This window comes from Ustilaginoidea virens, chromosome 5, assembly GCF_000687475.1.
Source record: "Ustilaginoidea virens chromosome 5, complete sequence".
NCBI lineage: Eukaryota > Fungi > Ascomycota > Sordariomycetes > Hypocreales > Clavicipitaceae > Ustilaginoidea > Ustilaginoidea virens.
In genome coordinates this window covers 2941474-2955229 of record NC_057320.1, presented here as the reverse complement: position 1 = coordinate 2955229, position 13756 = coordinate 2941474, and the positions used below count along the sequence as shown (strand labels likewise).

The following is a 13756-nucleotide window of genomic DNA, read 5'->3' as shown; positions in this document are numbered from 1 at the left end:
AACGAGGAGCCTTAGGAATAAGTAAGTCTCTTAGGCCCTGCAGGCTAAAACTAGTCGATAATTATCATCTTAGTATTAGGGGCATCCTCTTTCCCCTCCCCCCCTTTATTCCTCCCGCTGCCTTTCCCCCCCTCGTCCCTATCGTCCCCATCCTACCCCCCCTCTAAAGCCCCCTCCCCCCCCTCTTAGGCTAAGAAAACCTATAATAATATGGCGATATCCTCTTAAGTGTGGGCCTATCGTTCTAAGGTAAGGACCTTCCTCTCTTTAAGGTCTAGCATCTCCTAAGTTACCCTAGGAGCGCTAAGGCCCCTTACTGCCGCCGCTGCCGCTATTACCGCCGCCCGACCACGCCTTTAAAAGGCAGATACCTATTTAGCCCTCTACTAGAGGGCCTTATAATCGTCCACCTAAAAGGTAAAAATAATCAGCCGGTAACCTATATCGCATACGAATCGAAAACGCACTTCTATCCCCCTAGCAATAGTCTCTTATATATTTAGGAGTTCTTATATTGGGACCTAGTTCCTAGGGGTCCTTTCTAAAGGTACGCATATCTTGCCCGCTAGGGCATAGGGATAGCAGGCTGTACTAGTCCCTACCTATATCAGCCTTACTAGAGAGCGGGTATAACCCGGTCTATACCTTATTAGCTGCGGCATTTATACTCAGGATCTTCCGAGCGCATTAGATATAGCCCATAAGGCTATATACGCAGTTCGCCGGGCTACTATATAAGGGTCAGCTATAGTTCTACCACGCGTAAGATCTATACTCACCCCCTTATCCAGTATCGCCGACCGCTTAGGCATTATTGTTTTTACTATTATTATTCTTACTGTTGTTATTATTGCTGCTGCTGTTGTCGCTACTGCTACTGCCGTTCTACTAATAGGGTCAGCACTAGCCCCGCACCGCGATAGAGGGGTCATTATATACTTTAAAATTGGCGCTATAAAGGAAAAAAAGAAAGGAAGAAAAGGCACCAAATCGGGGGGTATTACTGACCTATATACTGATGCAGTGCCTAAGGCCGCCTGCTTTAACCTTTAGAGTCAGCTTATTTTCTCTTCCGACTAAAAAATTAATGCATACCGAGAAGCGCCCGGGCCACTATAGATATGCGCCCGACGAGAATACGCCCGTCGCGAGCGCGCTGCTGGCCTTACCCCCCCCCGGCCTTACCCTCCTTTTACCTCTCACCCGATAAGACTACCGACCCGGACCCGATATTCCGGGACTTCTCACTCGCACTCTTCCCATATAATACCGCTAGATATAGTCCTAAGCGGTTGCATACCCTACTCTCTTACGCACTGGATAACCGCCGCCCCTGCTATAGGGCGATAAAAAGTAGAAATCAAGAACGCAGGAAGGGTTTTCCTCCCGGCTACCGGGTTTTTCCTTTCCGAATTATCTTTATAGAAGTACTAGATAGGTTATTTAGCTCTAAATAGCCTCTAGCGTATTTTAATAATAATAATAGTAGAAATAGAGGCATTTTCTAATACTTCTTATACCAATAATATTATAACGCAATAAAGCAGTTAGGGCTATATAATTAAGCTCTTTAGCGGCTCAATTATATATAAATCGGGTTAATAGGATACTATTACGATATTATTAATAAAGGTAAAGCTTCTTACGATATCTTATATAGCAAAAGAGGTTATCGCCTTTAAGAGATTATATAAGGAAATTAGGCTCTAATTATATGCCAATATTCCTATAATTTAATATAATAACATCTAGACTATTCGCCTATTAAAAAAGGAATTCTTTAAGCTCGTAATGCGGCTTTATCATATAGATATTCATTATTATTAGCTGCACTAAAAGGTTTAGAAAGGAACAATCGATATTATATAAATTCTAACAGACAATATAGTCGCTAATAGTTTCACAAAGCCCCTAACAGGCTAGAAATTTAAAATCTTCCGCCAGTAGCTTAGGCTTAATATTTTAAAGGGATTTTATAACGCCAGACTATAATCTCACGATGCTAATTTTGGTAGTAAGGAAAAGCCTTATAAGGATTAAAAAACGCCCTAAAAATCAGATTAAAAAGGGCTTTTTAATAGCTATACTTATTTTCTATGGAAAATTAGAATCTACGGTTTATTGCTATTTCCTTACTTCGTATATGTGCTATTAGGCTAATTTACCTATAAACAGGTAGCCTATTCAATAATAGCACTATCATTTTGTGTATATCGTTTTAAGTGGATTGATATTTCTACTTATTATCTTGCTTTATATTGAATTTAGCTATATGGCAGGATATCCTTAAGAAAGCACATCCTGAGGGGGTGTATTAGAGGGAAATTGGCTTATCTATAATGTAGATATCGGTTATATCTAAGGTCGGATGTACCGAGTTCTCCCTAGATCAGTAGGCCCTTAGGGGTACCCCTTTTCCCACTATAAATAGCTGGGAATATAAGTCTCTTCGAGGAGACTTGGTTCCTTCAATCAAGTATTATCGCATTTTCCCTATGCATTCTGACAAAACTTCACCCCGTCGTAGCAACCAACTCCTTCCGATGACGGAGCTTTGTAGGTTGACTAGCAACCAGACATCATTGATTCAGGACACCCACATGATGCGAGACTGTCAATATGAGTTGACGACTACGTGAAAAATGGATCCGTTTCTTGGCTTGCTACGATGATGGCCAAATCACACATGTCTAAATATCAAGGTTTCTCTCTCTCGCTTCATAATTACCGCGATCCGCCGCCACGACCCTGCTGCGATTCCAGCTCTATTGAACTTAAACTTGGGAATCGTTTTGTGAAATCCTGGATATAATCCTCTTTATCTTTTGCAGACATTTCCAAGATTGGCTGGCCTGCAAGATCTATCGCGATAAGCTGTTCCGACTGAGCCGTCAACACCTGCTTCACTGGCGACTCCGCATGTCCTGTTGTGGGAAAACTGTTCAGGTGCGTCGGCTTCTTCTTGGGGGCTGGGGGTTTAGACCCTGCGGGCTTGGGAGACGTGGATGGTGCCAACATCGCCATTTTTGATACATGAGATTTGTTGGAATTGATGGCATTGACGGCCTTGGAGGGTGCTCCGGCGATTGGTTTAGCGCCGACGGATTTACGCTTTGTGGCTGCTGGTGGTTTCTGGTTGGTGCACTCAGATGGAGCATCGGTGTATTTTCCATATCCTTGAGCGGTTCTCTGGATACTTACGGGCCGATGTTCCTCGTTGAGAAGGCTTTGCATGCGGCTTTGTATCGTACTGGCCGTTCGTGGAGGCCCACCAACGTTCTTGGGCCCGGGCACAGGCCGACCGGATGAACTGACACAATTTCGATATTCAGCCTGGGCAGCCGTTACTCTTTTTTCCTCTTCCTCGAGTTTTCGCCGTTCGAGTTCCCTTCTGATTTCGGGCTTTGAACCATCCTCGTTCATATCATCAAGAGCATTGACACTTTGATCCGCGGCTGGTTCTCGGTTGATGGCGGCGGCAGGATTAGGCGGCCCGACGAAGCGGCTGGGGGAGTCAGCGCGGTTGGCGATGCCGGATCCATGGGAGGAAGTGGCGTCCAGCTGATTGACCGGATCGTCGAATTTCCTTGAATGCGTATTTAGTACCCGAGGAGTCGGCAAAGTCATTCTCTTGCCAATGACGAATTTCTTGCCCCGAGGCTCGGCGTTGGGCCCGCCAATTTCAAACGACGATTCTTCAGTGATATTGGGGCTGTCAGCTCTGCTCTGTGAATTGGCTGTCGGATGGGTGTCCGATGGTTGAGGTACAGCTCGTGAACCAGCGTGTAGGGAAATCTTTTGCGAGTTCGCTGATCTGTTTTCTCGCAAAAACGCTGGAGTGCTTGATTCGAAGCTCGTACTGGCTGGGCGGGGTCGGGTGTTGAATGCAGTAGACCTTTCCACTGCCTCGGCTGTCTGGGCTTGATGGGCTTGATGGCGATTATCTTCCAGGGATGGTCGTGATGACGGAGACGGCTGCCGAAGATGAGGTGGGTGAACACTTGGTAGCGGCGCATCTGAGCTGGGCTTAGAGGCACTGCGCTCGGGCAAGACCTGTGCGTATGGCGAATTCGCCTGAGGAGTTGAAGCCCTGGACGGCAAGTCCGACGTCATTGTTCCTGTTGAAACATACTCGGGACAAGTCTGCGATGATGTCGTCCGATTGTTATGAACTATTGAAGGTGCTCGACCGGATCGGTGGGTTTCCGTTCCAAGTAGCGTTGTTGGAGTCTTTGAGGGCGGCCTTTCGGCCGGGGGAGAGGGAGCGGGTTGCGGTTGTTGGACAGCAGGTGTGGCGGAATGCGGTCTCGAGGACGGCAAAGGCTTTTCTGGGGTTTGTTGCGACAAAGAAAACGCTTCGTCTGCGAGACGCTCTGTGAGACGCTTGTTTCTGACATGATCCTGAGAAGATGGGGAAGATGCTGAAGTGTCAAAGTCAAACTTGCTGCCCTTTTCATGGAAAAGAGTGAATTGGTCCAACGTTGGGAATCGAGATGCTATCTCATCTTCCTCGACCAACCTGCGGCCAGCTTTCGAGTCGAGCGCAGCGAAAGGGTCCCCGTTCGTCACCTTGGGCGCTGGAGACCGAGACCCTTGTTTCTGTGCTTGGGGCTGGACCGTAGGACGGCCTCGTCGCATTGGCACTACAGTGGGAATGTCTTTCTTCTCTTCAGCCGGCGAATGGTACATGGCTCCGACAATAGGCTCTCGTGTTGACTGCGGCGGGTTTGTTGGCGACGCTTTGCTTGCAGCCTGACCTTGCCCTTGTGATTGATTGCGGTAAATCTGTCTCGCCCCCCCCGCCCCTTTACATTAGTCGCTGTTGCTACTACTAAGCGCTACAGGACAGAGAGCTTCTTACATCATGAATGGGTACTTTGATACCTTGCATGTCGCATGCTTCATTCAGGACTTGGTATATGTTTGGTCGGACTGTCATGTCCTCTCGCAACATTGAGCCTAGGCCTCTCCGTTAGCCGCCATCCCAGGATTCTTTTTTTTTCTTTTCTTTTCTTTTTTTTTTTTTTGTGTTTTTGCGCTACTGCTTGGGACATGTACCGATGAGCTTCTTGAGTCTGTCTGAAAACACGGGATAGCTGGGATACTTGAAGCTTGCGTTGAGAATAGCCAATTGTCCTTGATCCTCGAATGGTGTCGTGTAATAGCAAAGCTTGTACAAGAAAACGCCGAGGGCCCATATATCCGACTTCTCGTTGAGCGGTTTCTTCCTGTACACGTCGACCATCTCCGGAGCCCGATACTGCAGCGTCGTGTGCTTTTGCACATCTTCATCCGCCAGGCGACATTCGACTACGGTGGTCGGCGCCGGGCGAGGAGGCGCAGCAGAACCAAAGTCGCACACTTTGAACTGCTTGGAAGAGGAGCAGTTCACGATGAGAACATTCTCGACTTTCAAATCTCGGTGGAGCAAAGGTGGTTTCAGGTAGTGCATGCAGGCAACCCCTTCTGCGACATCGGAGAAGATGTGCAGGATCTCGGGCTCTGTCAATCGATGCTGCAGTCGCGTGTTCATGTAATCGATCAGACCACCCCCGTCGCAGAACTCCATGAGGAGAAAGACTTCGTAGCCACCGCCTTTGAGTTCCGAGGCATGAGAGTCAATGTATGTTACGATCGGTCGGTGTCCTTTGAGGCGCTTCATGGTCTCGACCTCGGTGCGCATGCCCCGCAAGGATTCCTTGTCCGGCACCGCAACACGCTTGAGAACGGCGAGATCCGTGCCGTCGACGGGCGAGGGAAGCTTGACCAAGTAGACATGGGCAAAACCCCCTTCTGACAGGTATTTCTGGATGACGACTCGATGGCTGCCGACTTGGATCTTGGTACCGGGGGAGAATGTGCCGGCAGGTGGAGCGCCATGATGAGGCGTGGACTGTGGTGCGTATCCCCCTTGGGGGCCGTGCCTCGAGCCTGGATGAGGCATCGGTTGATGCCTGTAAGAAGCCATGCTGTCGAGACGAGCCCGGATCGTGGGTCGTCGAGCTGATCACCCCTCTTTTGACGGAGGGAGAGGGATGAGGATCGATCGTTGACAAGGTTTAGGACATGTGAGTGGGAAGAAAGAATTTGGTCGAGCAATAACAGCAAAGAGAATTGACATGTGGTGTTCACTTGTTCCAGAGCGAGAAAATTGGCGAGGTGTTGGGATTGTGCTATCCCATGTCGAAGGCAAGTCGTTGTGCTGGCAGACGGTGCAATGTGATTCGTCCTGCTAGACGGTACAGTCCAGCGCAACACCTCTGCGTTAAGAGTAACCTTGGGCTAGGAACCTACCTTCTAACCTCTGGTACCTGGTTGCTTGAGTACCAGGTACTGGACGAAGCTGAAGTGCACAACCACTGGCTGGAAGGTGGCGGATAAGTGGATCAGATCAGATCTGTATGCCCGTGAGCCCGCCCTCAGTGAAGTCTGGTCGACAGTCTCATGTGTACAAATATTTCAGATAGACTTCTTTTCCTCCATCCTAATTTCAAGTCAAGCGTCGGACTGACCTCAGTTTCCAGATTGGCATCGTATGTCATGGCAATTCGTCGCAGCCACCATTTCTGAATACCTTGGTACAATACTTCGTTTCGCTTGCTTCACTTGCCGTATCTGTACGGCCTGGGCCTCGCATCTTCTTGTTGTTTGAAATCCCCAGCGACCTCGGGTAAGTCGAATCTCTGGGCTCTGCGCAAAGACATCGCTGTCCGCAAGAGATGGCAACAGAAGCCTTCTGTTGTTGACCGTGTGGTCACATATAAAAAGGTCGCGGTTGTATGGGGCAAACTCGGCCCGCCCTCCAAGCGTTTGCAGAAACAAACACATTCCAACGACGCTGGCGGTGATGCCAATGCCCATGCGGTCCTGACCTCGACTGAGGCGCGCTAAACGTTCTCTTGAACAGACGATAGTCCTTGCAACACAGGATACGGGCTGTGCACAAGTTAGTTCTTCCCCTTTGCCGATTCCAGCATTGGTTCTTGCCCGTCTCCCCTGCCAAGCCGTGACTTACACCTCAACCACTCCAACAGCGCTGAATTGCTGCTGTCCATTGTCAGGCCAATGCCGTTCGTACGGTTGCTGCCTCGAACGTACCCTCGCAACGATAATGTCCGTCAGGGCCCTGCGACTTGGCCACCCGGAATGGTTGCGGCGAGTCTCACAGCAGTCCCCTTGGCGGGGATTGCTGCAAAGACGGGTCGGGTCATCTTGCGAGCCCGGCAACAAATGCTTCCTTCTCGAATCGCAAGACAATCGGCTCGCATGCTGCACTGATTCTGCTTGCACGGCACGGGTCCAGAACCGCGTGACTACTTATGCTTCCAGCGGCAGCACAGCCAGTCCCTTGACCAGCACTACAACTGTATGTACAGACAACGCGCGACCATCATTCATCCCTGGTATCATTACATCGGACTCTAGGCCAGCCCAATCTACTACCAAAACCGACTCGTCGTCTTCATCTGCGTCATAGAGACCACAGCCAAGCTGTGTCGACCAGTGCCACTCAAGGCCATGGCGGCGGAAGCAAAACCCGAGATTGGGGCCATCATAGGTGGTACCGTTGGAGGCGTCGCCGCCATTGCTATCGGGGTTTCTTGCCCCTCTTCCTCGTCCTTCGTGACAAGAGAAACAAGAGACGAGGCCAAAGCACTCTCACCCATTCTGTGAATCCAAACCAACCCGTACACCCACCAGTCGCCTTCTCCAGCCATGCAGCAACAGGAGCAGCAACAGCAGCAGCAAAAGCACCGCCGGATCCACAGAAGTATCAGCAGCCAGCTGGTACCAAGCAAACCGTGGCACACCATCCTCCGTTGTGGTATGGTTTTAGCAGCCCGTCCTCTCCTGGTCTCATGAGTGACTAGCAAACAACATCTCCAAGTCCCGGCCCTGTCTGAACAAGCGGCAATCTGTCTTCTTCGCCGCCGCCGCCGCCGCCGCCGCCACCTAGTCGTCATGCTTCGCCTCACATGCCCGCCCAACGAGGCAGTGTACGAAGCTACATCAGACGGGGGATACCCACAGGGGACAGATGACAGATGCATGAAATGCCGTGAGCGTATTTGACTTGCCTTTCCATCCTAGTTTGACGGTCATAAAGTCTTGAATACCCGCTCATGATCCAGGTTGATAAAATTCATCTAATCAATATTCAGTAGTTATGGAAAGTACACTTGACCTCTCTGGTATCCCCCACGCCCCCCACGCCCCCTCTCCTCCCCCAACATCACATGAATCTATGCTTGTGATGTCCATCGCCCGTGAGGATGAACTGCCTGGAGCATTTACCCAGAAAACAGACACTTTTGAGTCGCAATGAGTCCCGTTCGCCATCCGTGGCAAATCGATCCAGGCTTATAGTCTTGAAGCATCAAGCACGGCGGCAAGTATTTGCTAGGTTCTTTTTCCAAGTCCGTTTCAACCAATAGCTGCGTCCATGATTTAAGCGACACTCACTCCCTCCATTCAATAACTGCAGCTGCGTAAATGTCCCCGGTTTTTGATCCATCCCTCTCACCCGTCTCTCATCGGTGCTTGAGGCGGGCACACTCCGCCCAACTCAGCAGCAGCAGTCGAGAAAGCAGAGACCGCAGATGCCGCAACACAGAGCCTAGACGACGTCAGAATGCTCCAGCTTTTCTATTTTTCGTTGCCTTTTTCTTGAGCCACGCGTTACTTTGCGTCAGACTTCTGCCTGCGAAGCTTTGGGTTCCTAGCAAAACCTTGTACCGCGTAGCTTACCAGCCTATCGTCACCGCCTCGCAGGTGCACGGAGTCGACAGACATGGGCTTGGCCGGGCTCTTTGGAACAAAATGTCAGAAATGATGCAGAAGAGCGAAATTCAACGGCAACTCTTTGTGATTTTATTCCATGGTAATTCACGCTCTGCAGTCGAGACGAACCGCCTCAGAAGTGTGGCCAGTGGCTGCGAGGCTAATTGATCATGGCCAGGTACGACGGTGCATGAGGTTCAAAGATGCGTGAGGCTGTACTGAGTACATGGGCGGTGACACAAAAGGAAGCAGAAACGTACTGGCTGCTCGGTATGAGGGCTGGCTTGGGGAACGACAGCGGGAGCAGGCTCCGGCTCCGGTGTCGTCGTCGTCGTCGTCCCCGTTGTGCCTTTGCCTTGGTCGACGGCAGGCATGGACATGCTGAGGCGCAGGCTCGTGGACTGGACGGCGGCGCAGTAGTAAGTACGGAGAACAGAGTATAGGTGAATGAGTCGTAGTCGTGACAGAGCAAACAAGGTCGACCTCGATTCAGCAGAGTGCAGAGAGGACGGGGCCAGAAGTGGGAAACAGGCAGTAGAGAGCTGTTTTGAGAGAAGCAGAGTCGGACTCCTGAAGGCGAGGCATGTCGCAGCCCAGTTGGCGTCTTTATAACAGGCAAGTAACCTATCCCAAGGTATGTAGGCACCTGCCTGGTTGTCGACTTGCTCAAGTTAGGTAGATACTTGCTGTGTGCCTGCCGCAAACCACGGGACGGAGACTCGGGCATCTGTACTCGGTAACTTGGAGGCGATGCATAGACTCAACTACCTCCTAGTTGACCTGGTCCTACTCCGGTCGTAGTGCTCTGTACGGAGTACGGCTGCCGAGAATATCGAGGTGCGGACGGCGGAGTCCTCCAAGCCTCGGCCATCGCGAACCCGCCCGTGGGAAGTTGCGGGACTCCCCAGGTCTTATTTTGATCAAACGGCCCAGCCTGATAGATGCGCGACTCGGGCGCACAAGACCCCTTGAACTGGCGACGGATTTTCTAGTGCTTCCACCCGCCTGCCGTTGAACATGCAACGCACTCAGTACGCCTGCACCCATATCGAATCACGCCTTGCAAGTTGAAAAATTGCCTGGGTTGAGCCGATTCTCAGATTGCTCCTCGAGCGAGACCTGTCACCGCCTGCCGCCTTGTCTGGGCCAGGAACAACAAGTCAAGTCGCCAAGCAAGGGGGAGAACTTTTGCTCGCTGCAGCCTCGGTGACGACGTATGCTGCTGGCTTGGCTCTAACCAGCTGACCCAGCTTGATGGACTGGTCCTTTTGAAAGGTCAACGTTCGCTCATCTGACGGTCAGAGCTGGGCCAGGCGCTAGCGGACTTTGCGTGACGTGACGAGACTGTCATGACGTCGTGAGCGCGTGTTTTGCAAGACAGCGCCTTCCTGCGCTGCTGTCTCGTTCCTGCCGCGTACCAGACAGACTCCAGACTCCAGAGCACAGGCGGTAACTTGTCATTTGGCCCGTGCAGGATTCTTACCGGCAGTCACGATTCGACGCTCAACGTTCAACGTTTGAAACGTTCCCTTTCATTGGAGCCGGTCGTGGTCGGCATGCTTTTGACATCAATTTGTTTGTTGGTTCCTACTTACGATGGCTCTGTTTGAGCAGCTTTAGCCCGTTGCGCTGCATGATTCGTGACGTGCCGCAGCCAGAAGCCCTCTACTCCGTACGATGCACCAGATCAGTGACCTATCGATCATACATAACTCGTTTCAACTGTGCAAAGATCTCTTTGGGGGTGTGTCGCCACTCTGCCATGCCATGCCATGCCATGCCAGATCACGCACGTCTCTGGTTACTTCTCCCTTTCTTGCTTCCCTCGACTCTATGTGCAAATTAATTGCTGGCTTACCTCTGATCAGACACATCGATCCGCCCATCCTGGCATCTCACGAGAAAGAGAGGCCCATCCATTGGCATTGGCAATTTCCCTCTCATGAGGCTTGGGTGGTTACACTGGTTACACTGCCTAGAATTGAGAGGAATTGCTGCAGGCCCGGGGCACAAAGTGGAGCGCCTTGTACATACTGTACTCCGTACGGATACGATGCAATGGTTGGTTGACCCGCTGGTTCGAGCTGTGCCTGTACTCCGTATGCCAAGGTAAGTAGTGACTTGACATGGACGAAGGTTTTAGAACGGGTTGGCCATTCTTTCTGGTTAGTTGGCACGCAGAGGAGACCACATCATCGATATAAAAATAGCTAACTAGTCTGCAGCGCTAGGTCTCAGAATCTCAGATTACTTCCCCGCCCTGGCAAGCAATCCGTTATTTTGCAGGCGACGTGTCGCTCGCTGCTCGCTGGCGCTGCGTACGTACCGAGTATGTGCATGGGATGATAGCCTTCTATGGAGCACTTATGCACAATGGGCTCCGGACTTCGACTCTCTGCTCCTCCTTCTACCCCATCATGTGGCATATCTCTCAAGGCTGCGACTGCGACAGTTCTCGAAAGGATAGTGTCCTCACTAAAAGGCGCCACCTGGGCTTGGAGAAAATGCCATGGAAGCTGAGGATTCGGTGGCGATTGCGTGCTTGGCGCCTTGCCTGGCTATAGTTTCCGCATGCAGACAAGGACAAGCTCATGCGGTTGAGGCCAAGGCAACACCAGACACAACTCGTATCATCAAACTTGTCGTGCGGTTTGAGTGGTTTGGGGGCCGAGGTAATATGAGCAGCGGAAACGACGACCAGGGACATGGCGTCCCCGTTTTACAATTTTACGGAAAACACGCCCCGGTTTTGGCTCCAGACGCTGTTTGACCGCTCGGCTCATGAGAAAGGAGTTGCAACAATAGCGGAATTTATTTATTTATGCGCCTGCTCAGGAGTCGGGACTCGGGAGCATCCAGGACTACTAGGATTGCGGACTACGACGCGCCACGGGTCACGTTGCACAACTTATTATGGGTTGCAGGCGAGGGTACAGGTCAACCGACCTGTGTCCCCCCCTTGTCATCCGACCCCCCCATAATAACTTAACTGACCTGACCATTGCTATGGGCTATACTCTTAATATAATTGGTTTATTAGGGAATAGTAGGGTCAGGTCACTTTACATAGAATACTATATAGAGAAGTACTTTCTCTGCTATTTTACTAGGTTCCTAGGTAGGGGTACCTAGTAAAAGAAATTAAAGAAGTCACTTTCTATAGAAAAATATAGAGAGAAGTACTTTCTCTGCTGTTTTATTAGGTTCTTATATAAGGGTACCTAATATAAGAAATAAAATAAGTCACTTTATATAGAAATATATATATAAAGGTACCTATCTCTCTTTCTATCCCTAGTACCTACTAAATAGGTAGGTACCTAGGTACCTAGGTACTAGGCACTTAGTAGAAGTATTAGAAGTCACTTTATATAGAAAAATATATATAAAGGTACTTTTTTCTACTATAATACCTAAGTACCTAAGTACCTACCTAGTAAAAAGAAAGGAAGTCACTTTCTATAGAAAAGTCTATATAAAGGCACTTTATTTACTTTTAATATTAGGTTCTTAGGTAGGGATACCTGGTAAAAATATAATAGAAGTCACCTCCTATAGGAAAATATATATAAAGATACTTATAGTCTAGTGGCTACTGTAGATTAAAGGATCCACTACTCTTTATTAGCGTATCTCTATATTAGGAAAGAGCCTTGGTCAGGTCAGTTAAGTTATTATGGGGGGGTCGAATGACAAGGGGGGGGCATAGGTCGGTTGATATGTAGTCTCGTGCAAACACCACATGCAGACTCCAGTCCCAAGATGACGCTAACAAGTGTGCTATGTATAACGCGCGGTATCATGGTGCACTTGAGCCGCCGGCCACGGAGTTGACGGACTCGGAGCACAAAAGAGGTCGTGCTGGTATGTACCTGACATAACCCGACATACGGAGTACCCAGTCGACATGTATCAGGCAGGCACCGCCAGTAAGTACCAGGACCAGGCAAGCCGTTGACTGGAGCGTTTCGCCTGCGGCCTGGGGGTCAGTGCCTGGGAGGTCAGTGCCTGGGAGGTCAGTGCCTGGGAGGTCAGTGCCTGGGGGGCGCTGATCGGCCCCACCATCTAGCCTGCAGACGGCTTCCGCACCACCAGACACGCACGAGTGGCGCAGGCGGGCCTGCGCCCCCGTTCAATTGGCTTGGTGGAAGGCCGGTATTGGGCAGACCCGTCGCCCCAGTCCAGTTGCTCCTTTGGACAGGATGGATGGATGCGGACGGGCTGGCCAGGCCTATGGCTCACAACCTTGACAACCTTGGAAGTCGGCAACCAACAACGGAACAACCAACCCGCCCGCCCGCCGTCCAAACTCTGCTGCGCTCAACGACACGATACGATACGATACGATACGATACGATACATACGTACCTTGTTGCCAGCCCGTGCTGGATCCGGTCGGATTTGTATGCCCATCCCCGTCCGAAAAAAAAGGCGCTGGTGCTGGTGGGCCTTGGGCAAATGCCCCCCCCCCCCCCCCCTCGCCGCCGCGTCCTAAGTGAGTGAATCCTGATTGCCTGGCCACGAATCAGCCGGCCGGACCCTCGACTGCGACGGACTTGGGTGTGGGCATCCAGCCAGGGCCGGCTTGGACGATCCCAAGAATCAAACCTTATTATTCGCAAGCATCAAAGATGCTGTGACGCACGACGGCCCAGTTCGATTGGAACACCTGAACGCCGCCGCCACATAATTGCTTCTGCTTTGTTCTTGCTCTGCACTGCTCTGCACTGCTCTGCACCCGTCCCTTCCCACCCGCCGGTCCAATTTCAAAATTGCCGACCGAGACTTGACAGCCTCACTTACTCACTTACTCACCTACTCGCTTAATCCGTACTCCCTTGAGAGTTGTCATGACACCAACCATAACCGCTCTGGCACTTCTTGGAATTTCTACATCCTCCGGTCCATCAGTCTCAAGCCTGCTTTCCACTCGGCTTTCTGCTGGTTGCCTCGTCTCTGCCAATCAGCCTCTCGA

General features: G+C 50.8%; 3 protein-coding genes across 3 annotated transcripts; 1 reads left to right on the top strand and 2 right to left on the bottom strand.

Moving 5' to 3' along the window:
- Positions 1-2724: 2724 nt before the first annotated feature.
- UV8b_06589 (uncharacterized protein) lies at positions 2725-5968 on the bottom strand (the record flags this gene model as incomplete). Its single annotated transcript, XM_043144086.1, has 3 exons — positions 2725-4785; positions 4862-4959; positions 5059-5968. 3 exons carry the CDS (start codon positions 5966-5968, stop codon positions 2725-2727), a joined length of 3069 nt encoding a protein of 1022 aa, XP_043000021.1.
- A 1550-nt stretch (positions 5969-7518) lies between these two features.
- On the top strand, positions 7519-7957 carry UV8b_06588 (uncharacterized protein; the record flags this gene model as incomplete). The annotated part of the gene is made up of 3 exons (XM_043144085.1): positions 7519-7623; positions 7702-7771; positions 7872-7957. The coding sequence occupies 3 exons, from the start codon at positions 7519-7521 to the stop codon at positions 7955-7957; spliced, it is 261 nt and encodes an 86-aa protein (XP_043000020.1).
- A 609-nt stretch (positions 7958-8566) lies between these two features.
- Positions 8567-9161, bottom strand: UV8b_06587 (uncharacterized protein; the record flags this gene model as incomplete). The annotated part of the gene is made up of 3 exons (XM_043144084.1): positions 8567-8617; positions 8749-8808; positions 9042-9161. The coding sequence occupies 3 exons, from the start codon at positions 9159-9161 to the stop codon at positions 8567-8569; spliced, it is 231 nt and encodes a 76-aa protein (XP_043000019.1).
- Between the last annotated feature and the right edge of the window lie 4595 nt (positions 9162-13756).